The sequence below is a fragment of the Manis javanica genome, chromosome 2, assembly GCF_040802235.1.
Source record: "Manis javanica isolate MJ-LG chromosome 2, MJ_LKY, whole genome shotgun sequence".
Lineage (NCBI taxonomy): Eukaryota > Metazoa > Chordata > Mammalia > Pholidota > Manidae > Manis > Manis javanica.
Genome location: NC_133157.1, coordinates 226624159 through 226648557, shown reverse-complemented (window position 1 = coordinate 226648557; position 24399 = coordinate 226624159). Strand labels below are relative to the sequence as shown.

Here is a 24399-nt window from a genome sequence, read left to right as displayed (position 1 = left end):
AGCAGTGCCCTCCACACTGAGGGAGGCCTCAGTCACACCAGATAGCTGGACTTTGTTCCCTGGCCCTGTGACAGGCTACTCTTGGCCATCTTCACCTCCTGTGCTCCCCTGCTAGTGTCTGTGCCCCTGCCTCTTCCTCCTTTTCAGCCCACCAGTCTCCAGGAAGCCCCTCTGGCCCTCCTGTGCCTGACCCTTGCCCGCCTGTGTTGAAGGCAGCTGCCCCCTAAGTGTCCCTAAGCCTAGCCTCATCTCCCATTAATGCTTTGCTCCAGCCTGGCTACAGTCAGACTTGGAGAAGCTGCTGTCTGCACCGCCCCAGATTTCTCCCTCCTTACTCCCTCCACCCTCCGGGTAAGCTAACGTAACCAATGTCCACCAGCCTCTCCCCTCTGTGGACCCAGGGCAGCTCCCAGACTAGCCTGTCCAGGAGTCACTCCACCTTCCTCCTGTGTGACCAGTGGGGAGACTTGAGGCTTCAGGATATTGTAGGTGGCCAAGCACGATGCTCCACTGGTGACTCAGGCACCAGGTAGTTGGGGGTGCCCCCAGCTCTCACTGGGCAAAAGCCTGGAGTTCACAGGGAAGCAAGGACAAAGGGATAGGAGAGGGCAGCCGAGCCAGGGGTGGCCCTGGGGAGTGCAGGAGGAGGGAGGGCCGAGACAGAGCTGGGCTCTCCTTGCAGGGTCTGAAGAAGCCCAACGTGGAGGAGATTCGACATGCCAAGAACGCTGTGTTCAGCCCGTCCATGTTTGGCAGCGCACTGCAGGAGGTCATGAGCATGCAGAAGGAGCACTACCCTGACCGGCAGCTGCCCTGGGTACAGACACGGCTGTCTGAGGAGGTGCTGGCACTCAACGGTGACCAGACAGAAGGCATCTTCAGGTGCCCCGCAACCTGGGACCTGGGTGTGGGGGCCTCAGGTGTCACCATCGTGTATCTCAGGCAGGCAGGGGCCACTGGGCACCAGGCCCACTGGGCCTACTTCCATGCCCCAGCCTTGGACAGTGGAGTCAGAAGACCCATGCCCTGGCTCAAAGCAGCCCAAGAAGCCCCCCAAGAGGCCAGCATGTGGACCAGTAGGGTCAGCCTGAGGCAAAGGAAAGGGCAGCCACTGTGCAGTAGGGTGGTCCCCGACCTTAGGAGGCAGGTCAGGGGAGTGCCCCAGACCCAGTCAGGAGGGCTAGCCAGAGACAGTGCCCCTGCAGAAATGGCCACCCAGGGCCCAGAAGGCACTTGGACAGCACCTGGTGGAGCCTAAGAAGACGCAGCCACACGGCGTCCCCAGCAAGCAGCTGTCACCTGTGAATGGGGTGATGGCCCCATCCCAAGAGGGGTGGCACTTGGCCAGTCACCTGTTGTCGTGACCCACCTATCCAGGTCCCAGGACAGCTGGGGGCACCGAGGCTTAAGGGTTTGGGTTTCAGTGGCCCTGCGGAGGAAGGCATCTGCATGGGAGCGGCCAGCAGAGACACAAGTAGCCCTGACCTCTCAGCCTTAGCAAGTTCCTCCCTGAGACCTGCCCTGTGCTCTACAGAGTCCCTGGGGACATCGATGAAGTGAACGCCCTGAAGCTACAGGTGGACCAGTGGAAGGTGCCTACCGGCCTGGAGGACCCCCATGTCCCTGGTAAGCCCCCAGCCCCCTTGGCAGCAGGAGCAGGCTGGCTGCAGGCAGTTCAGGCAGCTGGGCGCCCCCTACTTCCCCTAGTGCTGCCGGGGCTCCCCGGGCCATTTCCAGCACAGACATCAGCCTGCCCGTTGGACAGTCTCCGGATGCCTCCCTCCTGTCTTGCCTGCCCAGCGCAGCTGCACAAACTTCCATTTGAGAAGTCGTATTTCGCCCGTCACTCCTGGCACAATCCCCCAGGCCGTCGGGACCATGAGCACACTAGGGCCTGGGCCGCGCGGCCCACCTCGGCCCAGAGGACCCTTTGCAGTCGGGTCCAGCCTTTCACGCCGCCTGCTGTCCCTGCCCACACGGCCCCTTTCACGCCCTTGGCCGCTGGTCAGGCGGGTACTCCACTCCACCGAGCTCCGCCGGGGCCCCGCTGAGCCCCACCGTGTTCGCAGCGTCCTTGCTGAAGCTCTGGTACCGGGAGCTGGAGGAGCCCCTGATCCCGCACGAGTTCTACGAGCAGTGCATCGCGCACTACGAGAGCCCCGAGGCCGCCGTGGCCGTAGTGCACGCCCTGCCTCGCATCAACCGCCTGGTGCTGTGCTACCTCATCCGCTTCCTCCAGGTGCGCGCGGGCCCCGTCCCGGGCTCTCCCCTCGAGCCCCGCCCCGGGCACGCCCCTCGAGCCCCGCCCCGGGCTCGCCCCTCGAGTCCCGCCCCGGGCTCTCCCCTCGAGCCCCGCCCCGCCCCTACCCTCCTCTCCTCCCCTGCCCCCTCCCCTCGAGCAGGTGTTCGTGCAGCCGGCGAACGTGGCCATCACCAAGATGGACGTCAGCAACCTGGCCATGGTGATGGCACCCAACTGCCTGCGCTGCCGCTCGGACGACCCGCGCGTCATCTTCGAGAACACTCGCAAGGAGATGTCCTTCCTGCGCGTGCTCATCCAGCACCTGGACACCAGCTTCATGGAGGGCGTGCTATAGCTGTAGGCAGCGAAGGACCGAGAGTGGAGACAGAGCCGAAGCTCGGGTGCGCCCGGGCTCGGGAGCACGCGGTAGGAGGGAGGGAACGCCCCAGCCGCGGAGGTAGCATGCCAGGCTCCGCCCATGACGGCCCCAGCCCTGAAACTCCCCCATTTCCCCTACCCAGGCCCTGGGCCTGAGGGTGCAGCCAGGGCAGAGGGCCTGCGGGAAGGGCGCCTCTGGCCCCCTGCTTCGTGGCCAGTTTCGTGGGCACCGCCCTGCCCACTGCCGGGCCGCGGGTCAGTCCCGAGAAAGTGCCTTCTACGCCCTGGAGCCAAGTGACACTGCCCCTCCCGGGCCGGCCAGAGAGCACAAGCCACCCTTCCCCGCGGTGAGCTGCCTGATTCTGGCCTCGGCCTTCGGCCTTCTCTGTCTCCTGGCCCGCAGCTTCTGCCCTCCCCAGCTCCTGCACCCCACTCTCCACATCCCTGCCACCAGTGGCCTCCGACGTGGTGACTGCCGGGAATTTGGGGGCTTCCAGGCATCGAGCTGTTCACCACCAGAGCCAGGCCCCCACGAGGCTCGGCCTGGGTGATGGGAGACCCCCAAACCAAAGTCTTCTATGGTGGGGGCAGGGTTGGGTAGGCATTCTTGGGGCAGGGTGGGGGAGGGGAAGAGTATTTTTTCTTCGTATAACTATAAATTCAGAGTCTATCCTGCACATCAGCCTGCCTGTGAATAGAGATATAAATAGAACGAAAGATTTAAGAACTAAATTTGCTAATGACATAGTTTTAACCCAGATGCTATTGATCTCGAAAAGTCCTCGTCCAACCTTTGTGCAGAGCAAGTTAGTATTCTTTCATTTTCTTCACTTTCTTGGCTTCTGACCAAAAACCAAACCCTGCCCCATCCCCATCCGGGGTCTACAGCAGATAAGGGAAGAGGCTGGAGTCTGGGGGACCAGAGGGACACCCAGGACTGCCCTTCTGCATGGCCAGAGCTGGGGTTGGGGTTGCCCAGATTCTCAGTTTGTACATTTTCCATTTTGGAATTTTGAGTTCCAATTATTGTAAAACTTAATTTCTCCCGTTTATATATATGTATTTTTTTTAGAGTTGAATTTTTATTTATTAAAAACAAAAGCCCAGCCCTGCTGACACCTGGGTGTCTCCCTTGGGGTAGTGTCCTCAGTCGGGTGGTCTCGGGGCCTGAACCGGGGCAGCCAGGCCACAGACCCACTCTGACGCGTGGACTAAAGAAGTGACAACACTGTGTGAATAAATACAGATGGATACTTGCCAGTCACGGTCACTGCGTGTAGCCTCCCGTTCCTTCTTCCAGCGGCAGTGGAGCTGCACGGGTATGGGTTGGGGGCAGGGCAGGGCACTACAGCGCCCAGCCGGTTGCGGGTATGGATACCTGGGTGGACCGGACTGGGGAGGATTGGGGGAGTGGCGGGGGATGGTACGGCAAGACTGTGCTTCTCGGGAATGGGGACAAGGCTATGGGCCTGGGAGGAGGCTCCAGGTAGACGGGGCAGAACCAGCTGCTTCCCCCTGGAATATAGGACTTCATACTAAAGCCCAGGTGGGGGAGTGTCTTTTTCTGACCCGCCCTCCCCCAGCCTGGCACAGGTTTCTAGGCCGAGTGATTATTCACCACGTCTTTATTAAGCACCTAAGTAGACCGGCAGGCTGTCCGACCCAGCTGGCTTTCTAAGGGACGGTGGAGGAGACAGGCAAGTGCGGGTGCTTCACCCACGTGCCAGCGGCCAGCCTCCGAGGGAGGAGGGGCAGCCATACCCCACCTGACGCCCCGTCCCAGCCCTTCTCCCCACTCCGGAACTCGCCTGTTTCCGTCTCACATCAGCATTCCCCTATCGCACAGCAGGGCGGGCCCAGGGCGCGGGGCTACCCAGGGTTAGAGAAGCGGGCGTGGTCAACCGGGCGAGCAGCGCGACGGCCGCCGGAACCCAAAGCGCGAAACCGCGGCCATCCGGGGGCGCGTGTTCGCGCGCGCCATCCCCGCGTGACCGCACGGCCGCTTCCGGCACAACGGGAGGATGTGGCCGCCGTGTGGATCGCTCAGGGCCCGGGCCCTGGCCTTAGCGCCATTCCGCGGGTCTCGAGCCTGCGGTGGGAACGGAGACGTCTCCTACACGCAGGGCCAGAGCCCGGAGCCCCGGACGCGGGAGTACTTTTACTACGTGGATCATCAGGGCCAGGTTGGCCGGGAGCCGGGCCTACGCGAGTCGGGCTGGGCCAGAGGCTGGGCGTCCCCGAGAGGGCGGGGCCGGATGGAGGTGCCCGCGATGGGGCGGGGCTATAAGATGGGTGGGGGTGGGGCCGGGACCCCACAGGGGCGGGGGAGGACAAACACCTGTGGTTTGAGGGCCTGAAGCGGGGGACTGGGTCTAAGGTAAGTGAACCTGACCGTGATAAACGAGTGGCACGCTGGAGATAAGGGAGCTCGGTCCCAGCCCGAGAGGTTCCCAGCGACCAGCCTCAAACAAGTGGCTGCTCCCCGCGCACTCTGCATCCCCAAGTCCTGCCCCGCCCTGCGGCCCCCAGCTACTCGCCGCCAAGCCAGTTTTGGAAGCCCTGGCAGGGGCAACCAACATATATAGAAAGAACGAGTCAGGTAGCCTCTGCAGAGATGGCACATACGATTAGAAACTTAAAAGGAAGAGAAAAGAGGCGCGGGAAAGGGACGCCAGCCCGGGAACCTGTGCACGAGGAAGCACCGCCCAGGGTGCGGCGTAGTCAGCAGGGGCCCCAGGTTGACCTTCCATGCTTTTCTGCACGTGGTGTGCACAAGACGAGCAAGGAAAGCAAACACAGGCCCACTCCTGCCTCCCTGCCCTGAGGCCAGTTCTGTCGGGTTCCCAGCCGGAACTTAGGGCCACGGCCTGCTCTTCTGTCTGCAGCTTTTCCTGGATGACTCCAAAATGAAGAACTTCACCACCTGCTTCAAAGGTACTGCTGCGCCCTCCTCCTCCACTTTCCTTCTGGAAAGCCCTGGCGGGCGGCCTGTAACAAAAGTGGGAGTCCTGCTTCCAAGAGCCCTACTGCCTCGATTGAAGCCAGGGCGAGCCTCCTACCTAGGGAAGCAGGGCCTCGGGAGCCCGGCATGGTGAACAGCCAAGCTCTTTGCCCTCCTAGACCCGCAGTTCCTGGTCACCTTCTTCTCTCGCCTGAGACCCAACCGCAGCGGGCGCTACGAGACCTCCTTCCCCTTCCTCTCACTCTGCGGCAAGGAGCGCAACTTCCTGCGCTGCGAAGACCGGCCCGTGGTCTTCACGCACCTTCTGGCCGCGGGCCCGTGGCCCCCGCTCCTCTCTTACTGCGGCGGCGGCGAGGCCCTGGCCGTACCCTTTGAACCGGCGCGGCTGCTGCCTCTTGCCGCCAATGGGCGCCTCTACCACCCGGCGCCAGAGCGCGCGGGCGGCGTAGGCCTGGTGCGATCCGCCCTGGCCTTTGAGCTCAGCGCCTGCTTCGAGTACGCGCCCGGCGCTCCGGGGCTGCCCTCGCACGTGTGCTGGCAAGGCCGCCGCCTCGCCCTTACCATGGATCTGACCCCGCTTCTGCTAGCCGCCCCGCCACTCTGAGCAGCGGGAGGACGGGCACCGCCCCCGGCGCCTCGGTGCTTCCGGCCCGAGTCGCTGCGCACGCCCCACCCGGAGAGCCGCGCACCGGCCGAGTGCGCGTGCGCAGAGGAGGGCGCCGCGGCCCCGCCTTCCCGGCGCTGTCCGTGGTGCTACAGCGGCCTGAGCCCCTCCTGCGGGGAGGGACAGGTAGCGGGACCCTCTCTCTCCACACCCGGGTTCTGAGGCGTCCTCAGATTCGGCCCGCGTTCGCGGCGCCAGGCCTGGGTGGACAGGGGGAGGCGCGGGGCCCCAGTGCGCGTGCGCGAGTGGCGCCCCTCGTCCCGTCCCCGCCCGCCGCAGGCTCAGCGGGGAGCCGCGCCGCGGGAGCGTCAGGTGAGGGGGCGCCCGGCCCAAGGTCAGCGGACGATGGGTGGCAGTGGGGGCCGACCGGGTGGGGACCAGGCCCTGCCCGGGAGGGGGCGCTCTGGAGGGGGGGTACAGGGGACGTCGCGGGGGATGGAGGCACCCGAGGGGGTCACAGGGTTTCTTTCCTCTCCCCTCAAGCCCCGCACAGATGCGCGCCCTAGGCAGTGACAGCAGTCGCCGAATCCTGTGTGTGACGCCCCACCCCCTGCCCAGCCGGATTAGAGGGTTGTCCGAAGGGTGAAAGAATTCCTGGGCTTGCTTCCCCTCGCATCCCAGGCCAAGCTGGGCCCTTCTACACAGATCAGCATCTAGGGGCATCCGTGTGAACAGCAGTGCCTTGAGGCCTGAGAAGGCCAAGAACCTCTCTACTTGAGAGGCGTTGCTGCCTGGAGGATGGGTGGGGGAGCCCTGGGCCAGCCCTTTTGCTCAGGAAAATGGATCCCAGGAACCCAGAGAATGCCCCCAGCTTCTTGGAGTTCATGCATCCTGAGACACCAGGGAACTGCCTCTGCCTGGGTCAGATCTATTCCATTAAACTTTTGCTGTGCCTGCGTATCTCTAGTGCTTTAAATAATCATGTGAGTTACAACTTAGAACAATATCTAAACACCAAAGCCAATTAGTACCTTTCCACCTGACTCACAGTTGCTAGCAGGGGAGACCTAGTGAACAGGTAGGTGTTAAGAGTGGGGAACATTTGAGGTGGAGCTGGAGACAGCACATCCTCAGTTCTGCCATCCCTGGCGCCAGACTGGCTGACATTTCAGTCCTGGTCTCCACCTTTAAAACTGGTCTCGTGCCTGTTAACTAGACCCAAGCTTTCCCATTTCTCCAGGATCACGGCTGCAAGTATATAAACCCCTAATACATTACATGTTCCTTTGCAGTCAAGGCAGCTGTTCCCATAGCCCACTTGGTAAACTACACTTAAAACCCAGTTGCAGCCCAAGGCCCCTCTTTCGCACCCTAGCCATTCCAGGGCTCCACCTACTCCCAAAGACAGGCCCCTTTCTGGGAGCCAGCATGGAAAACAGGCCCGTGGCTTCTGAACTGATTTTCCTATTGTCTCATCCCCCAAGTCTCTGACAAGTTTTCAGATCTCTCTGAGTAGAAGCCCTAATTCTAGTAAAGCTGTTCCACCCATACCTGCCCCTAGGAGGGCTGGGGTAGTAGCTGGACAAAGCCATGCCTTCATTTTCCTGTGGCTGGGAGACCAGTTCTGCCCATGTCCCCCATCAACAGGTGTCACAACAGCAAGTCCAGCGTGGAGACAGAGCATGATTTCTAGGGGTGGAAAGACTAGAGTTAATGCTGGGTCAAGGTCAGGTGAGGACCGGGACACTGGCAGCATGGGACCTTAGGCCTTGTGGGCACAGAAGGGACTTCTGCTCTGGGCCTTACAAGGGCTCATGCCAGCCTCCACGGGGGCAGGGGTCCATGTGGACAAGGGAACATGTCTTCCCAGAGGCTACTCTTCCCCTTCTAACCCATGCTTGGGTAACCAGGCCCTGGGCCTCACCACCCACACGTTCCCAAGCCTATACCTTGCACCGTTTCTCAAGGAGTGGCTGGTTGCTAGGGTGTAGAGGGCAATGGAATCCAGAAAGCCATGTTCAATAGCAGGAAGCCCCTCACAGTGCCAGGGAGAGATGCGATGGAAGAAGGGAGTGAAGTGGGGTTGGCTCTCCCCGCGTGGCCTGGGTAGCAAGACTCAGAGAACATCAGAAATTCTAAGTTGGAACCGGATGCCCCAGATCTTTCTCTTGTAAAGGAAGAAAGCCAACGTTTTATCTGTCAATTTCTTGAACTGATTTGTAACTTTTCAAAAATTAGGCGCAGAATTCTGGCCTCGCTCTATGCTCTTTGCTGGCTCTGAAATGTTAGGGGCAGCCCGCCACCCTGTGTTTCAGGAGGCACATCCCATCTGGGGCCAGACTGCGAAGAGGCCGCGGCTCCGCGGTCTGCGGCCAGTCCCGCGAGAGATGGCCCCGGCGGCGTCCCCGCTGCTGCTGCTGGCGCTGCTGGCGCTGCCCGGTCTCCCGCCCCGCGCCGCCGGCTGCCCGGCTGCCTGCCGCTGCTACAGCGCCACGGTGGAGTGCGGCGCGCTGCGGCTGCGCGTCGTCCCGCCCGGAATCCCTCCTGGGACGCAGGTGGGCACGACGTGGGGCCGCCGGCCACGGGATGGGGTGCCCGCGACACGGAGGGACGTGTGTGAGCGTCCTGGTGGGTGCTGCTGCCCCCTAGTTAAGAGGGAGTCTCCCTCAGTGGGGTAAATGCACTCCCTCCGGTCCACAGACGCTTTTCCTGCAAGACAACACCATCGCACACCTAGAGCCCGGCGTCCTGTCGCCCCTCGCCACCCTGCGCCGTCTCTACCTGCACAACAACAGCCTACGTGCCCTGGAGTCAGGCACCTTCCACGCGCAGTCGCGTCTACTCGAGTTGGCGCTCACTGGCAACAGGCTGCGGGGCCTGCGTGTCGGCGCTTTTGCCGGTCTGGCCCAGCTGCGTGCCCTCTACTTGGCTGGCAACCAGCTGGTGCGGCTGCTGGATTTCACCTTCCTGCACCTGCCGGTGAGGGTGAGGGAGCAGGGAGGCGGGGTTGGTAAGAAGGGAAGGGGCCTTCTTGTACCTCCAGCTGCCCTGCCTGGCTGAAGTGAAAGGGTCAACCCAGTCTAGCCTGGTAAGATGGGGCCTGTCTCCCAGGGCCCCTTTCTCTAATGACCTACCCCTGCTTCAGCGACTGCAGGAGCTGCACCTTCAGGAGAACAGCATTGAGCTGCTGGAGGACCATGCCCTGGCTGGGCTTTCCTCACTAGCACTGCTGGACCTCAGCAGGAACCAGCTGGGTACCATCAGCCATGAGGCCCTGCAGCCTCTGGCCAGCCTGCAGGTCCTGCACCTCACAGGTACCTCTTTCTGGGGACAAGGGGACTAACGTAAAGGTATCTTCCTTTGCCACAGCGGTGTCAGTACCAAGCAGGCCCAGGCATAGAGGGGGCTTTAATGACAGTGACTCTGAGTTGCAAGTCGATCCGGCAGTGGTCTGGAGGGCCATGCCACCACCGGCAGCCATGGTGGAAGGCTGTTAGGGGTCAGGCTGGTAGGGGCATATCTCAGGGACCCTGTCTGAGAAACACAGAAAAGGTAGAAGTTCCTGAACAGAACAGACAGGTGAGGGGCTTGAATATTTTGGACCCATCAGACGGCAGGTCGGCAAACACTGGAAAGATGAGACCAGGTCAGGGTCGGAAGTTGGGTACGGGGGTCATTTCCAAGTGACAGCATCTGAAAACAAGGCCAGCAAGATTTGCAAGGTTTTAGTTCTTGTGGGATGTCTATGTGACACCCAGGCTCCCCTAAAGTAGTGGGACTTGTAAGGAGAGACTTCAGAGGAACAGGGGCTTTAAGAGATCAGTGAAGTCAACTGGAATGTGCCTTCACAGAACTAAAAGGGCGGTATGAGAGCGTGCTCAAATTCCAAGGAGCTTTCGGTCGGAGAATGGGTGGCAAGGTTCCCCAGTTCTGTGGGAAGTGCTCTGGCCAACAGAGTCTCAACTGTCCAGCTGTTCTGGGGCCTCTCCTGAGCCACCTACCCACCACTGCTCTGTCCACAGAGAACCCGTGGCGTTGCGACTGTGCCCTGCACTGGCTGGGAGCCTGGATCAAGGAGAGGGGCCAGCGGCTGCTCAGCTCTAGGGACAGGAAGATCACGTGTGCAGAGCCCCCGCGCTTGGCACTTCAGAGTCTCCTGGATGTATCTGGCAGTAGCCTCATCTGCATCCCGCCCTCCGTGCATGTGGAGCCGCTGGAGATGACAGCCAACCTGGGTGAGGACCTGCGGGTTGCCTGCCAGGCTTCCGGGTATCCACAGCCCCTGGTGACTTGGAGAAAGATGGCCCAGCCCCGCGAGAGGCAGCCGCTGGGCCAGGCCCGGCCAGAAGGCGGGTCACCAGGCCCGGGTGGGCATGCGGCCTCCGACACGGGCAGCGGCATGCTCTTCCTCACGAACATCACCCTCGCCCACGCTGGCAGGTACGAGTGCGAGGCCTCCAACGCCGGCGGCGCCGCCCGCGTGCCCTTCCAGCTTCTGGTCAACCTGTCCCAACAGCAGCGGCTGCAGTCGGCGCCTCCGCCGGCCCCGGCCGCCGGCACTGTCAGCCACGAGATCCTGCACGAAGCGGGCAGCATGGCCTTCCGCGCCCTGGGCCTGGCCACGCAGACAGTCGTGGCGGCGGCCATCGCGCTGCTGGCGCTCACGGCGCTGCTGCTGGCGGCCCTGATCTGCCGCCGGCGGCGCAGGCGGAAAAAGTCGCCGGGGCCGCCGGGAGAGGGCGCGCTGTTCGTCAACGACTACTCGGACGGGCCCTGCACCTTCGCGCAGCTCGAGGAGCTTCGCGACGAGAGGGGCCACGAGATGTTCGTCATCGATCGCTCCAAACCACTCTTCGCCGAGGGCCCGGTGGAGGTGGCCGAGGGCGGGGCGCCCGGGCTTGCGCAGGAGCTTCCGCTGCAGCCGCCCGCCGACTATAAGATCCGCGGCTGAGGGGCGGGGGCAAGGCGCGCGGCGCGAGCTGATGACGTACGTCCCGTGGACTCGCCTCGCGCATGCGCCGGCGCAACCAGTAAAGGGTGGAAGCTGCGTAGTGTGCGGCGAGACGTGTGTGGGGCCCAGGGTTGGTGAGCAGGCTCCTGCGGAACCTCCGCTCCTCAAAGAGAAGCCCTCGGGTGCGAACGGAGGGTGACCAGAGAGGCTCCCAACACCCCCAGTGAGGCCCTCTAGAAACGACCCCTTCCAGAATCACCCAACCTCTGGCTCTGCAGGGCCTGACCCTGGCCCCACCGCGCTGGAGGATGATAGGCCTCCCCAGGGTGAAGGAACCACCGACTGCAGAGGTGCCCACATGGGCTGCCAAGCTGGTGGAGGCACCTAGGGAAGCAGAAGGGGCAACAGACTGGAAAATTGCTGCTGCCCAGTGGTCATGCTGGGAGAGACAGCAGAGGCAGGGATAAGTTATTCTGACCAATTAGGACAGAAAAAACAGCCACAAATTTAAGTTCCAAACACACTGCACATTGTACCTTAATGACACCCTCTGACCCCAAAGCCCAGCCAACGACAGCTGGTCCCCTGGTGCCAGAGAAGGGAGAACTGTGAGGCCCTTGGGTGCATGGGGACCCAGCTTCAACCCCACAGCAGTCTGCTCTTGAGAAGAGCCCAGAGAGGACAACCTCTCAGCTCACAGCTGGAGCCCCAGTAACATTCCAAACAGGACCAAGTGCAGCTAAACCAAGCAGGCCTGTAATCCAGCCCCCAGGTCCACAAACACTCAGCCAGTCACGGGAGCAGGTGCAAGGCAATCTGCACACAGAGCTGCAAAAAGCATGGAAAGGCTCAAATTGCACCCAGGAGCAAGGGAATCAGAGACCAGTGCCTTTGTGTCAGGCCTCTAGGCCTCCACCAGGGTCCCAGTGACAGATGTCTATCCAAGGCAGGGAGGGGGCCTCCTGGACCCCAGCCAGGGCACCTGTCTCTCAGCCAGAGCCTGGATGTCACAGGCTGAAAAAGTCTGCTGCCAGGCGCCCATAGACATCTGTCGTCCAGAGCACATGCGCACGGCCTGACGCCAACAGCAGCTGGTGCAACTCAGCCTCCACACGGGCAAACTTCTCCTCGTTGATGGAGGCCTCCAGCAGGACAGAAGCAGGCGGTGGCCAGGGCAGGCCCTCATAGCAATCCACAGGGAAGGGGTGCACCACTGTGCGCAGCTCAGCCTGCACCACCGAGTCCCGCAAGAGTTCCCTGAGGCCTGCCATGGACAGTGGGTTGCCATAGAGACCGAGGTAGCGGAGGCTGGCACATCGGGTCAGCACAGGGAGTGTGGCTAGCAGTTGGGTATCAGCAAGCTGGCACTCAGTCAGTTCAAGGTGCAGCAGCGTGGCTGCTGCCACCTGCAGCAGACCCTTAAAGGGCTCCAGCTGGCTGCCAGACAGGTCGTTGCCACTCAGGTCCAACTTCTTGAGGTGAACAGCATGGGGGCTCCGTGCCAGGAAGCACAGGTCTTCAGGCAGCAGGGCACAGAAAGCCAACTCCAGACTCTCCAGGGGGCTCTGCAGAGTGCTGTAGAGGACACAAGGAGTCACAAACAGGCAGGGTCAGGGAAGGGACAGGGCAGTCGTGGGGGCCCCTCACCTGAGCAGCTGGTCCAGCCGCCCTGAGAGGAGAGATGAGCCCATACTGAGCTCCCGCAAACAGGTGAAGCGGCCCATCTGGGCCAAGAAGTAACGGAAGTTGTCCTCGCCATCCACAGAGGGCTGCCTCGAGTCCCCATGCACATAGTGCAACCGCAGGCTGGCCAGGCGCTGGAAGCGGGCCACGTGCGGAATAATGACGGACAGGCCGCGCAGACCCAAGTTGTTGAAGCGCAGGTCCACACGGCGCAGGCAGCCCGCGTCCAGAAGCTGAAGCAGGGCCACTGTGTTGCGCATGGGCAGGTCCTCAGCCCGCAGGTCCCGGCAGCAGAGCCGCAGCGGACTGCCCACACTGCTGCGGAGAGCTTCCCGCAGGAACGCGTAGGATGCCCGGTTTACCCGCAGATCCACACGCACCTCCACAGGCACAGGAGCCACCTGGGACTCCACAGTCCTGCCCTGCTGCTGTGCAATGCAAGTGCGGGCCACAGCTGCCGTGCAGTCCCACATGCTCATGGTGCCAGGGTCCTGCTCCACACCATCATCCAGGAGGCCCGTCATGTCCAGTACCCGCAGTGCATGCTTCCTGGGAGCACAGGTGGGCTGAGGCAGGAGGCAAGGGAGCACAGCCCACACACCCACTCCCAGCCACCCTGGGACAGCAGCAATGTGCCCATTCCTGCACTAGCTTGAAACCTCTTGGGGGACCCTCTTTGCACCCCCTTAAGCCTGAGGACCCCTCGGGTGAGCCCATACCTGCAGAGGGACTGCGAATTGGCCTCAGTCTCTGGGGTGTGGAGCCGGGTTGTCAGTCCCAGGATCACAGCCTGCATGCTCTCTGTGCTGGGCCGCTCCTGCAGCAGGGCTCGGCTGCAGTGAGCACACTCCTGCAGCAGCTGCTGGAAGCTGAGCAGCGGGAAGGGCCATGTGTGTACCAGCTCACGCAGCACGACAGTCTTCTTGTCCATGAAGGCCACCTTGAACAGCAGGGGAAACAGCTCTCGGGGCAACAGGGGCAGGGCCTGGCAGGCAGCTGGTTGGCACTGGAGCACCTGCCGTGTGCTCAGGAACATAAGCGTGTGCATGGCGCTGGGCCGTCTGGGAGGCCACCTGCAAGGGAAGGCCCCTTCAGTGAGGACAGCAGACCCCAGGCCACTGCCTAGCCAAAGCCCATTCCATGTACTGGCAGTGGGGACGCCTAGCATGGTGCTTGGCACAGAGCTGGTACCGAGTAGAGGACAATGGCACTTGAAGAGCAAGTGCTAGGTGCCTAACAATTGACTGGGCAGCCAGGAAAGGGAAACAAGGCCAATCTTCAGTCACTGCCCTCTGGAAGTATAGGGGCTTCTTTAGAGGAAAAGACCACCAAGCAGTACATAAACGGCACAGCGCCAGAGGTGACAGGCTTGACTGGGTGTGCTTTTGATGGCTGTTGCTCTGCAAGAGCCCTGTCACTTATACCTCAGGCCTCTCAAATCATAAAACCTCTTAGCAAACATACTCCTGTTCTCAAAAGCAGAGCAAAGTAGAGGCCCCTCCCCAACACACAAGCACTAGAGGTGGTGGTTACTCCCAGGGGGCCAGACAGAGGCAGGTGATGAACATCTCTCTCTCCTCCACCTTCCTGAGGGGCTCTGGCAGGCTGCCTTGGATTCCGCACGGCAGAGGGATTACAAGCACAAATGTAACTTAATAAACACAAAGTCACGTAAAAGGGACTGGAACCCAGGGAACATTGACTCTGCATGAGTAACCAAAGATCTCAACAAGATTCCCAATCCTACTATCATCCAGAAATACTGCCAAGCATGGAGACCCTGGAGATTTACACAAACGGAGAGAGCAAACCTCACCCACCGAGGTTCTTGCCACCTGTCTATAAACACCTCCGTGTTCCCTGGAGAACCATATTGAGACCAGGTCTCAGACCCTCGGAATTCCAAAGGCCCTGGGCCAGGGATTGTTAGACAGAGGCAGCTGCTGAAGGGCCACCTAAGCCGAAATGGGGACACAGAAGATGCCTGAGGCCACGGGGTACCTCGGTGTCAGTTCTGCTGCTGAGTTCAGCAGCAACGACAGTTAGCAGACTGTGTGCCAGACACATCCTCCAAACTGCTTTCCATCATCCCCCTGAAACCTTAGAAAACTAAGACCAAGGCCTTGCTCGACCAGGGTCACAACTTGGGTGATGAGCTCGGGGAAGGGCGGCCAGCGTGGCCCCAGAGCCCCAGCTTTTGCGGGCTTATACATAAGTCCTCGAGGCACGGGTTCCTGAGAATCCCTGGACGCCAACCCTCGGCCTCGCTCTGCCTGGGGACAAATCTCTCGAGGAAGATCCGTACCTCGCTGTGACAGGACAGACCACCGAGCACCTTTCACGAGAGGAAACGGAAGCAGCCACTGTGGTCCCCGTGGAAGGAGCCTCTGCGGTGGCCGCCGCCCCCTTGCCGCCAGCCCGCCGCGGCTCCCGGCGCTTCCCTGAGGACGCCCCCGCCCGGCTGCTCCCGGCCACGAGCCGCGCGAAGCGCTCAACCTGACGCCCTCCGCCGCTCGGGCGGGTCTGCCCCTCGAAGCCGCCGTGTTGCCCCTCGGGGCCGGAGGTCGCTCAGCCCAGCACGGGCTCCTAGTCCTTTCCCACTTGCAGCCGCACTGCCCGGGGTCCCGCCCCCGCCTCCCGGGCGGCGCCGCCCCGAGCGCACGCACCCGCTACTCGCGGCCACGCAGGGCCGCGACGCTCACCGCGCCACTGGATTCCCCAGCGACGGCCCGCGACCACCGGCCCAACTGCCGCCACGGCCGCCACCGCCGCCGCCGCCTCCGGCTCCGCCTCGCCGCCCGCTGCGTCCCGCCCAGCGCCGCCGCGCACCGCAATGACGTTTGCGCCCCCCATTGGCCGCCCCGCTAGGGCTCCGCGGATTGGCTGTCCCGGCAGAGCGGCCGCCGCGCAGCCCCGCCGAGCACCCCCATTGGCTGGCAGCTGGCGTCGCCCTCGGGGCGGGAGATTCGCGGGGCGCGGGTCTCGGCCTGCGCCCGCCATGGAGCGGCTGCGGGACGTCCGAGCTCGACTGCAGGCGTGGGAGCGCGCTTTCCAGCGGAGGCGCGGGCGTCGGCCAGGCCAGGTGCGGGCTGTCCGGGAGCGGGGAGCTGAGGGTGCGGCCCCTGGCTGACGCTGTCCTTTCTCAGGAGGACGTGGAGGCCGCGCCCGAGGAGACCCGCGGTAAGCGCGAGGGCGCGGGACGGAGGCAGCGGCGGAGGTGCAGCGAGCCCATCCGACGCTGACCCCTTTTCCCGGCCCCCAGCGCTCTACCGGGAATACCGCGCCCTGAAAGAGGCCTTGGGCAAGGCCGGCGACGTCGGGCTCCGCGGCCCCGAAAAGTCGCTTTCCGCGGCGGCGGCGGAGGTATCCGAGCCCCGACACCCAGCCTCCACGAGGAGTCGTGGCGTGGCCAAGTCTCCGTGAGGCTCAGAACTTGTGGAGACCACTGGGCAGGGTGGAAGCGGGACTGGAGACCCCTCCGTCCGGCACACCAGCCTTTTCCTGGCCTGGGACCCCACTGTCTCCTGCAGGTGCCGGAGTCCAGCTGCTGGGGGTCTCACCTGAATCGGGCTGCGACTCGGAGTCCCCGTCCTCACCCAGGGCCGAGTCCCCAGGAATCTGTCCAGGACTATGGCCTGAGGCTTAAGGCCAATCTAAAGGGCACCTTGCAGGTAAGCGTGAGGCTGGGCAGGCTGCATGTCCACAGTGGGTTCAGAGCTGCCGTCACCCCAGGGACAGGATCATCAGACACCCCTTCCTGTTACCCTCCCCACCCCTGCGCACACACTCCCAGTTCCAGCATCGACCAGGAGGACACAGCCCTTGAGAAGAGTTCAGACCCAGCCTGTGTTCTCAGCTCCCTCTGTTCCCACCTGGTCTCACCTTGCCTCGCCGTCGAGGTGGAGACCGGCGGTGTCAGAGTCCGCTGCAGCCCAGAGGTCCCAGTTTCTGCTTGCTGGTCTGCTCCCCCCCCCCACCCCAGGCTGGACCACCCATGGGGCGCATACCCCGACCTCCGCGAAGACTCTTGTCCAAGATGGCCTCCCCAGGACCACCAGGTGCAGAGGCTGTCCCCAGCTCTCCAGAAGAAGCCAGTGCGGTGGCCCCCCAGCCTCCCAGGCCCCAGCTGAAGCCAGGTCGGCTCCAGCAACTGCGGGAGTCCCTGAGCCTGCAGCTGGGCTCCCTAGACCCCGGCTGGCTGCAGCGGTGTCATGACAGGGCCTCTGATTTTCTGGGGGCTTCTAAGGACTGCCAGCTTGGCCTGGGTGCAGAGGAGTTGCAGCCTCCGACTTCAGGTGTCCCAACCATCCCTGGGCCCAGCATGGGCCCTCAGGCACCTTTATGGGGCCTAGAGGTTCCAGCCCTACAGGCAGCTGGAGTCAGTGTAGGGAGTCCCCAGCATGGCAACAGTCAAGACAAGAAGCAGAGACAGCGTGAGGAGGTAGAAGGGAGCCTTGCACAGGACCAGCAGGATGGCAACCAAGTGGGACACCCATCTAAGAGAGCAGGGGCCATGGCACATGCAGAAGGCTGTCCAGGGGATCCCAGGCAGGCACAGCCTCCCAGCAGCCCCACAGCCCCCAGGTACCACAGCTTCAGCCTCCCAGCGGGGTCGCCTTGAGTTGAACCCGGGGGGAGGGCTTTGGACATGGCCCAACTGTGCATCCCTTCCAGGCCAGCCATCGGGAGAGGGGGTAATTACGTGCGGCTCAGCATGAAGCACAAACGCTACGTGCGGGGCCAGGCCCTGCATGGCAGGCTCCTCCGCAAGCAGGTGAGATGGGGGCAGGCACTCCCCTCATCCCTCCTGCCTCCTGTCCTGTGACCCTTTGTGGCCCCTCAGGTGTGGAAGCAGAAGTGGCAGAAGAAAGCGAAGTGTTTTGCGGGTGGTCAGCCCAGAGCCACAGTTAAGGATTCTTGCCTCTGTTGTGGGCAGCACGGCCACTGGGCATCCCAGTGCCCCCACCCCGGTGAGGCCTCTGCCTTGGATGGGAGATTGGGCCAGCACTGCTTGGGGCGGGCATTGCAGTCTTTCAGGAAGGGCATTTGTGGCTCAAACGAAAGGCCTTACTAACCTTACTTCTGGCCTAGAATCTGTCCTTGCTGCCCAAAAGGTGGGTGGTAAGAATGAGGATACCGTGCAGACCCTGCCCACGTTGGAGGAAGTAGCCCAGAGTGGGGGCACCGCCTACTGCCAACTCCTTGGTGAGTGATGGTGTGGAGAGGAAGTTACAGCCAGTGGCCTTGCTGGAATGAGACCAGCCCTGCCTGGGGTTCACTGCCCTCTCTCCTGTCTGCTCCCAGTGGCTGAGGAAGGCACAGAGCCTGCTGGGCCTGAGCAGATGGTGCCTATGGAGCAGCGTGTATCCCAGGCGCCCTGCCCACCCCACAGAGTGCTGCCACTCTACCCTCTGGGACCCTCGGGGCAGGTGGTAGGTGAGCAGATGCCTATCAGCCCAGAGCCTTTACTGAGGATCAGTTTGGGGCCATGTTGACCAAAACCTGTGTCCACAGAGACACCAGCTGAGGTTTTCCAGGCACTGGAGCAGCTGGGGCACCGATCCTTCCGGCCGAGGCAGGAGCATGTGGTCATGCAGATCCTGTCTGGTGAGCTTGCGTCGGAGGCAAAAAGGGGGCCCAGCCCCACAGAGGCACTACTGAGCCTCTTTCCCACCCAGGTGTGTCCACACTACTGGTGCTGCCCACTGGCGCTGGCAAGTCGCTGTGTTACCAGCTCCCGGCACTGCTCTACGCCCGGCGAAGCCCCTGCCTTACACTTGTGGTTTCTCCTCTCCTGTCACTCATGGACAACCAGGTGGGTGGCCAGGAAGAACTGCCCCGGGCTTCTCTAATCTCTTTGGGATGCTAATTATTAGCCAGGCCCACCCTGGAGCTGCTGAGCTCTGCGCTTCTCAGCTCACCAGCTCTGTCTGCAGCCCCAAGCCTGGCAGTGGCCCAAAGGCAGCAGCGACAAGGCTGGCCAAACCCAGGCCCACCCCCATGCACATCGGTGCCAGAAGCAAGGGCCTTCGCCCCTGGAGCCTGTGTGCCGCTGCCCCTGAGCTGAGATCCACAGGTGGCTCTCAGTCCTTAGCTGTAGAACCCAGGATCTGGGTATTTTTCTCCCTGGAGGGCTTGGGGTGGAAACAGTGGTAGCTGGTGGTCTGAGCAACTCTGAGAAGCATTTGAGGAAGAACCAGGGCCGCGTCGCCTGCAGCGCGCTGTGCTCCCTCGCCTGCAGGTGTCTGGCCTGCCCCCATGCCTGAAGGCGGCCTGCATCCACTCAGGCATGGCCAGACAGCAGCGAGACTCTGCCCTGAGAAAGGTGAAGGGGCTGGGCGGCGGGCTGGGCTGGGGTGGCAGGCAGGCCCTTGGGTGGTGCCCCTGACTCGGCCCTCCTCAGGCTTGGGCGGCCCAGGTGCAGGTGCTGATGCTGGCCCCCGAGGCGCTGCTTGGGGCTGGGGCCTCCGCCTGCCTGTCTCGGCTGCCCCCAGTCGCCTTCGCCTGCATCGATGAGGCCCACTGCCTCTCTCAGTGGTCTCACAACTTCCGGCCTTGCTACCTCCGCATCTGCAAGGTGAGCCTTGTTCAGGGTGTAGCTGAGCAGGCAGGGGTGGTGGGAGGGTGTACTCACCACTGCCTCCCACATAGGTGCTACGGGAACACGCGGGCGTGCACTGCTTCCTGGGCCTCACAGCCACTGCCACACGCAGCACCTCCCGAGACGTGGCTCAGCACCTGGGTGTGGCTGAGGAATCTGTCCTCAGGGATTCAGTCATCATCCCCAGCAACCTGCACCTCTCTGTGTCCATGGACAGGGACCCAGACCAGGCAGGTGTGCACACCAGACCCAGAAGAAGCTCTGTCTTTCTATTGTCCGCACTGACCACTGTCCCCCACCAGGCTTTGGTGACACTGCTGCAGAGCAACCGTTTTCATGCCCTGAACTCTGTCATCATCTACTGCAATAGACGAGAGGACACGGAGCGCATCGCTGCACTGCTTTGCACCTGCCTGCCTATGGTCCAGGGCTCAGGCCCCAGAGGTGAGGTGGGGTGGGCCTGCGTGCACCCTCATTCCCACCTGCCATACCCCCACCATCTTCATCTTCCTGCAGGCCAAGTCCCCAAGGCTGTGGCTGAAGCCTACCACGCCGGCTTGTGCAGCCGGGAGCGGCGGCGGGTGTGGAAGGCCTTCACGGAGGGTCGGGTGCGTGCTGTGGTAGCCACAGCAGCCCTCGGCATGGGACTGGACCTGCCAGATGTGCGGGCAGTGCTGCACCTGGGGCTGCCTCCCAGCTTCGAGAGCTACGTACAGGCCGTGGGCCGGGCTGGGCGGGACCAGCAGCCTGCGCACTGCCACCTCTTCCTGCAGCCTCAGGTTGGTGCCCGCCTGCCAGAGCCCCAAGCCCACCCAAGCCAGGGCGCACACTAACAGCTGCTCGCTGCAGGGTGAGGACCTGCGGGAGCTGCGCAGACACGTGCACACTAATGCCACTGACTTCTGGGCTGTGAAGACGCTGGTGCAGCACTTGTTCCCGCCCTGTACCTGCACCCAGCGTCCCCCAAAGCCCGAGGGGGACAAGAGCCAAGGAAAGCCTTCTGCTGAGGTCATGTCCCCAGGGGAGGCCCAGGCCCACAACGAGCACATGGTGCGGTGCCCTGGCCACAAGCGGGCACTCCCAGTGCAGCTGCTGGTGCAGGCCCTGGACATGCCTGAGGAGGGTAAGGAGCTGGGGACGGGCATGGGGGCACCCCACACTCCTATGTCTTCTAAGTCCTGCTCTGTCCCCCAGCCATTGAAACCCTGCTGTGCTACCTTGAGCTGCACCCCAAGCGTTGGCTGGCACTGCTGGCACCCACCCACTCCCACTGCCACTTGCACTGCCCCAGGGGCCCTGGCCAGCTCCATGCCCTGGCTAGCAGGTAAGCACACCCCACCCCAGGCTGGAGGCAGAGAAAGAGGACTGGGGCTGCCAATCACGTGTCTCTTCCCCTGGCATAGGTGTCCCCCCCTGGCTGTATGCCTGGCCCGGCAGCCACCTGAGGACACAGCAGGGGGAAGCTGCTCTGTGGAGTTTGATGTGGTTGAGCTGGCGGACTCCATGGGCTGGGAGCTGGCCCGTGTGCGGCAGGCCCTCCACCAACTGCAGTGGGGCCCAAAGCCCAGGACAGGTGCGCCTACACCAACCCTGCCTGCCACCCACCCACCCACCGCCTGCTTGTGTCTGATGAGTTCTCTGGCAGGCATGCCCCAGGGTTCGGGGGTGCTGGTGGAGTTCAGAGAGCTGGCCTTCCACCTGCACAGCCCTGGGGACCTGACAGCCCAGGAAAAGGACGAGATCTGCCACTTCCTGTACAGCCGTGTGCAGGCCCGCGAGCGGGAGGCTCTAGCCTACCTGCGCCAGACTTACGGTGCCTTTCACAGGTATTGGAGAGGATGGGCGGGCCCTGGCCCCTGTCCTCCCCATGCCCCCTCTGACATGCCCGTCCCACCACAGCGTGGCTTTCCCCAGCTGTGGGCCTTGTTTGGAGCAGCCAGACGAAGAGCGCAGTGCCAGGCTCAAGGCCCTGCTCAGCCACTACTTCAGGGAGGAAGAGGGGCTGGGGGCCATGGAGGACGAGCAGGGGCCAGAGCCAGGAGAGGTCGGGGTGAGTGCCAGCTCCTCCTGGGGGGTCACGGGTGGGACGTGGGTCTGGGGTGAAGCTAGGCAGCAACATGCTTGCACGCACACCCTGCCTCCTTCCCTGCACCATGGTGGGCCACGTGGAATACGGTGCCATGGAAGCTCATGTTGGCCTGACGCGCCCCCACCTGCAGCTCCAGGCCTGGGAGGACAAGGTCCGCCAGGACATCCGCCGCCTCCTGTCCACATGGCCAGAGCAGCAGTTTTCAGGCAGGGCTGTGGCCCGTGTCTTTCATGGCATTGGTAAGGGCCTGGGAGGCTTGGCCCTGATGCAGGTAGGGTGGGGGGCCTGACTGGCTGAGAGTCCTCAGGGCTGTACCTCCTGCTGCACTGCAGGAAGCCCTCGCTACCCAGCCCAGGTGTATGGGCGGGACCGGCGCTTCTGGAGGAAGTACCTGCATCTGAGCTTCCCGGCCCTGATGCACTTGGCCACGGAGGAGATCCTGCTGTGGGGCCGCTGACCTGCCCTACATGGGAGGGTGGGTGTGAGCAGGGGCTGCATGGCCACAGTGTGGAGGGCCAGGTGTAGTTGCTCCTGAAGGCAAAGGGGGCATCAGTTGCCAGAAAGGTGACTCACCACCGACAGTGTAGGGGCAAGGAAGCCCCAAAATACAGAATAAAAGATGCTCAGGTCATTCTTAGGATCCTCTTCTCTGGCAGGGTGGCCCCCGGCAGGCAGTCTGAGAACAGCCTTGTGTGCCACACATCCCAGACAGACACAGCCAGGCCATGGTGCAGAGCAGGCATGGCTGAGAGTGCCAGAAAGAGGAGGAAGCAGAGGTGCAGCCCCAGGCTGTCTGCCAGGGCTCCAGCGGGCATGCCCAGCAGCAGCTTCCCCGGCAGTTCCAGAGTGGACTGGAGGCTGTAGTGTATGGCCTGGGAGGGTAGGAGGAATCAGGCCAGGACTTCTTGGACCCCGTCCCTGCAGCCCCTCAGTGTCCCCACCATGCCCTGTCACCTGCAGGGCACTCACTGGGTGCCAGTTGACTGCAACGCAACATCAAAGTAAAGGTGGCAGTTGTGACCAGGCCCCCCAGGAAGTGCTGGAGACACAGGCTCAGTTAGGCTGCCCTTGGGAGGGCCAAAGTCAGCAGGGCCCAGGACTCTGGGCTCCTCACCCCCTGTGGCCAGCCCCTCACCTCTCAGGACTGTACCAGGGCCCAGTCGGCCCCCAGGGGCATCCAGTTGAAAGAAGAGGGCTAGCTGGCAGGCCAGGTCCCCAAGATGGAACTGAAGCATTGACTTCAGCAGGGACAGTGGCTTTCTGGGGTGAGGAGATCAGGCAGGTCAGGAGGTGTGGGACAGATTGAGGGGTGGACAGGTGGGGAGGGCTCACTGGTGCCTTGCTAGCAGGAGGGCCCAGGAACGAGCTGGCAATAGAGCAGGCCACGGCACACTTCCACAGTGCCATCTCAAGTGGAGATGCGCTGGTCCACCAGGAGGGGTGGGAACAGGCTGCTGGCACCCTGCTCACCTGTGGGGAGAGTGAGCAGGTGCAGCCTGCCTCCCTTCTCGGAGGCCCTCGCACACTAACCCTCCGGCCCCTGCCCTGCCTCTGTCCTGGGCCACAGGAGCTGGGACTGGGCGTTAGTCAAGGTTCAGAGAGACCCACACAGAGGGGTGTGGCTCTGGAGCTGGAGGACCAGAGATCAGGTCCAAGCGCAGAACCCAGAAAGATGGCAGCACCCCCACCCCGGTTCCAGCACTCCTGTGGCCCCACCTGGAGTTGCCCCAACCCCATCCCTCCTGTTGCCTGACTCAAGGCCTCACTCACCCAGCTTGTAAATGAACACAAAGCCCACTGTCCACAAGGTCCCAGGACTAGCCAGCAGGCCCTGCAGGAGGTGCAGAGTGTAGGGGGGCAGTTGTTGCAAGGCAGGTGAAGCCCAGGGCAGGGCAGCAGTGAGCCAGTGGGTGACAGCCAGAAGCAGAAAGAGCAGGGGCCAGGACAGGGTGGGCACAAGGTCTGGAAGCTCACCCCTAGCTCTTAAGCGACCACCTGCACGGTATTGCCTACCCCCAGCTCCGTCAGCTCCAGGAGCTGCATGGCCAGGGCCACATCCTGCACAGCTGCACCCAGGTCCATCGACAACAGCAGCCCCACCACGGTGACAGGCAGCCTGGCCTGGATGGCTTCAGCAGGAGGCAGTTCCACCAGCAAGGACACAGCCCCCAGCCGTGGGTCCTCCAGCCCATCTGTCCCCAAGGGCCTCTTCCTGGCATCTCACCTGCATTCTCCCTGCATCTGCCCTCAAGTGCCCCAGATAGGAAGGGGACCTCCCATCTAACTGCCTCCCAGCCCAGGGACTGCATTTGCACCCAAGGGTGTCACACATTCACCACACAACTCAACATGGGCCAAGTGAGACCTATGTGCTCCCCATCCCTGCTCCAGGCGCAGCCAGTTGGGAAGCCAGGACTTCCTCCTTGAGCCCTGCTTCAGGCTGTGTCCTGTGCTGCCCACCCACCCAGCCAACTCATGGTGACCATGCTGCCAGGGAAGAGGTGGGCAGTACAGGAAGAGGACCAAAGACGAGACATACTTTCCTGTCTTCCTTAGGAAAGGCTTTTCCTGGATGGGGCCACCCTGGAGCCCTGTGCCCATGTTTCTTTGTCCAGCCCCATCCCACCCCTAAAAATTCGGGGTTCACCAACGAGGTACAACCCCTTACTCTTCCTAATTGTTACTAAATGTTTGTCAGTCTGGGCCCCAAAACCAGAAACCACAGCAGACACCCAGCCCACCAGTGGGCACTACATCTGCAGAAAAGTCGCCTTCTCTAGAAGCCTCCTTGACCGCTCCCCAGGGCTGGGTCCCCTGTCCTGCACGGATGACCAGCACAGAAAGGCAGGAGTGTATAAAAAGGGTCGGGGTGGGGGTACACACAGTATG

General features: G+C 62.6%; 6 protein-coding genes and 2 long non-coding RNA genes across 18 annotated transcripts in view; 4 read left to right on the top strand and 4 right to left on the bottom strand.

Moving 5' to 3' along the window:
• The window catches only part of ARHGAP39 (Rho GTPase activating protein 39), a 131936-nt gene extending 129160 nt beyond the window's left edge, over positions 1–2776 (top strand). For all 8 annotated transcript variants that reach the window (XM_073230348.1, XM_073230349.1, XM_037023261.2 and 5 more), the window contains 4 exons: positions 683–882; positions 1535–1626; positions 2070–2239; positions 2403–2776. In XM_073230348.1, coding sequence (XP_073086449.1) covers positions 683–882; positions 1535–1626; positions 2070–2239; positions 2403–2597 — 657 coding nt within the window. In that variant the 3' untranslated portion in view covers positions 2598–2776. The remainder of the gene's footprint in view (positions 1–682; positions 883–1534; positions 1627–2069; positions 2240–2402) is intronic.
• Positions 2777–4214: 1438 nt separating this feature from the next.
• Positions 4215–7146, top strand: C2H8orf82 (chromosome 2 C8orf82 homolog). Its single transcript, XM_037023267.2, has 4 exons — positions 4215–4803; positions 5506–5554; positions 5741–6558; positions 6730–7146. The coding sequence occupies exons 1-3, from the start codon at positions 4642–4644 to the stop codon at positions 6184–6186; spliced, it is 657 nt and encodes a 218-aa protein (XP_036879162.1). The 5' UTR covers positions 4215–4641; the 3' UTR covers positions 6187–6558; positions 6730–7146.
• On the bottom strand, positions 5225–5960 carry LOC118973359 (uncharacterized). The gene is made up of 2 exons (XR_005062641.1): positions 5760–5960; positions 5225–5608 (listed from the first exon to the last, which is right to left on the bottom strand). It is a non-coding gene; the product is annotated as an uncharacterized lncRNA (long non-coding RNA).
• On the top strand, positions 6435–11233 carry LRRC24 (leucine rich repeat containing 24). Of its 3 annotated transcripts, none has more exons than XM_017667688.3 (5): positions 6435–6558; positions 8502–8741; positions 8887–9165; positions 9332–9500; positions 10209–11233. In XM_017667688.3, the coding sequence occupies exons 2-5, from the start codon at positions 8574–8576 to the stop codon at positions 11135–11137; spliced, it is 1545 nt and encodes a 514-aa protein (XP_017523177.2). In that variant the 5' UTR covers positions 6435–6558; positions 8502–8573; the 3' UTR covers positions 11138–11233. The 3 variants fall into 3 exon arrangements, with proteins under 3 accessions (XP_017523177.2, XP_017523173.2, XP_073086453.1); XM_017667684.3 differs by having other exon boundaries at positions 6445–6558; positions 8425–8741; XM_073230352.1 differs by lacking the exon at positions 6435–6558 and adding an exon at positions 7026–7169.
• LOC118973358 (uncharacterized) lies at positions 9576–10557 on the bottom strand. The gene is made up of 2 exons (XR_012128638.1): positions 10418–10557; positions 9576–9879 (listed from the first exon to the last, which is right to left on the bottom strand). It is a non-coding gene; the product is annotated as an uncharacterized lncRNA (long non-coding RNA).
• A 642-nt stretch (positions 11234–11875) lies between the features above and the next one.
• Positions 11876–15635, bottom strand: LRRC14 (leucine rich repeat containing 14). Of its 2 annotated transcripts, none has more exons than XM_017667691.3 (4): positions 15523–15635; positions 13540–13893; positions 12785–13369; positions 11876–12712 (listed from the first exon to the last, which is right to left on the bottom strand). In XM_017667691.3, exons 2-4 carry the CDS (start codon positions 13866–13868, stop codon positions 12145–12147), a joined length of 1482 nt encoding a protein of 493 aa, XP_017523180.1. In that variant the 5' UTR covers positions 13869–13893; positions 15523–15635; the 3' UTR covers positions 11876–12144. The 2 variants fall into 2 exon arrangements, with proteins under 2 accessions (XP_017523180.1, XP_017523179.1); XM_017667690.3 differs by having other exon boundaries at positions 15487–15615.
• An 18-nt stretch (positions 15636–15653) lies between these two features.
• Positions 15654–22142, top strand: RECQL4 (RecQ like helicase 4). The gene is made up of 23 exons (XM_037023253.2): positions 15654–15902; positions 15967–16000; positions 16083–16183; positions 16351–16491; positions 16803–17404; positions 17495–17594; positions 17664–17790; positions 17912–18025; positions 18125–18256; positions 18335–18427; positions 18499–18635; positions 19062–19145; positions 19224–19397; positions 19472–19651; positions 19724–19865; positions 19938–20200; positions 20271–20544; positions 20616–20745; positions 20825–20994; positions 21067–21247; positions 21321–21471; positions 21641–21749; positions 21818–22142. The coding sequence occupies exons 1-23, from the start codon at positions 15654–15656 to the stop codon at positions 22033–22035; spliced, it is 3906 nt and encodes a 1301-aa protein (XP_036879148.2). The 3' UTR covers positions 22036–22142.
• On the bottom strand, positions 22114–24111 carry MFSD3 (major facilitator superfamily domain containing 3). Its single transcript, XM_037023140.2, is given in 9 exon segments — positions 22114–22414; positions 22480–22572; positions 22625–22770; positions 22843–22863; positions 22865–22921; positions 22923–22980; positions 23281–23472; positions 23475–23722; positions 24050–24111. Coding segments are annotated over 9 exon segments (1158 nt in total). The 3' UTR covers positions 22114–22133.
• Between the last annotated feature and the right edge of the window lie 288 nt (positions 24112–24399).

Excerpts from the sequence above, each read along its gene's own strand:
- C2H8orf82 (XM_037023267.2), top strand. The coding sequence starts at position 4,642 with ATGTGGCCGCCGTGTGGATCGCTCAGGGCCCGGGCCCTGGCCTTAGCG. Across the intron at positions 4,804-5,505 it reads ACGTGGATCATCAGGGCCAG|CTTTTCCTGGATGACTCCAA; the intron begins GTTGGCCGGGAG and ends TTCTGTCTGCAG. Across the intron at positions 5,555-5,740 it reads CTTCACCACCTGCTTCAAAG|ACCCGCAGTTCCTGGTCACC; the intron begins GTACTGCTGCGC and ends TTGCCCTCCTAG.
- LRRC24 (XM_073230352.1), top strand. The coding sequence starts at position 7,026 with ATGGATCCCAGGAACCCAGAGAATGCCCCCAGCTTCTTGGAGTTCATG. Across the intron at positions 7,170-8,501 it reads CTAGTGCTTTAAATAATCAT|GAGGCACATCCCATCTGGGG; the intron begins GTGAGTTACAAC and ends CCTGTGTTTCAG. Across the intron at positions 9,501-10,208 it reads GCAGGTCCTGCACCTCACAG|AGAACCCGTGGCGTTGCGAC; the intron begins GTACCTCTTTCT and ends CTCTGTCCACAG.
- LRRC14 (XM_017667691.3), bottom strand. The coding sequence starts at position 13,868 with ATGCACACGCTTATGTTCCTGAGCACACGGCAGGTGCTCCAGTGCCAA. Across the intron at positions 13,370-13,539 it reads AATTCGCAGTCCCTCTGCAG|GAAGCATGCACTGCGGGTAC; the intron begins GTATGGGCTCAC and ends CTGTGCTCCCAG. Across the intron at positions 12,713-12,784 it reads CGGCTGGACCAGCTGCTCAG|CACTCTGCAGAGCCCCCTGG; the intron begins GTGAGGGGCCCC and ends TGTCCTCTACAG.
- RECQL4 (XM_037023253.2), top strand. The coding sequence starts at position 15,654 with ATGACGTTTGCGCCCCCCATTGGCCGCCCCGCTAGGGCTCCGCGGATT. Across the intron at positions 19,398-19,471 it reads GCTACCTCCGCATCTGCAAG|GTGCTACGGGAACACGCGGG; the intron begins GTGAGCCTTGTT and ends CCTCCCACATAG. Across the intron at positions 20,545-20,615 it reads CCTGGACATGCCTGAGGAGG|CCATTGAAACCCTGCTGTGC; the intron begins GTAAGGAGCTGG and ends TCTGTCCCCCAG.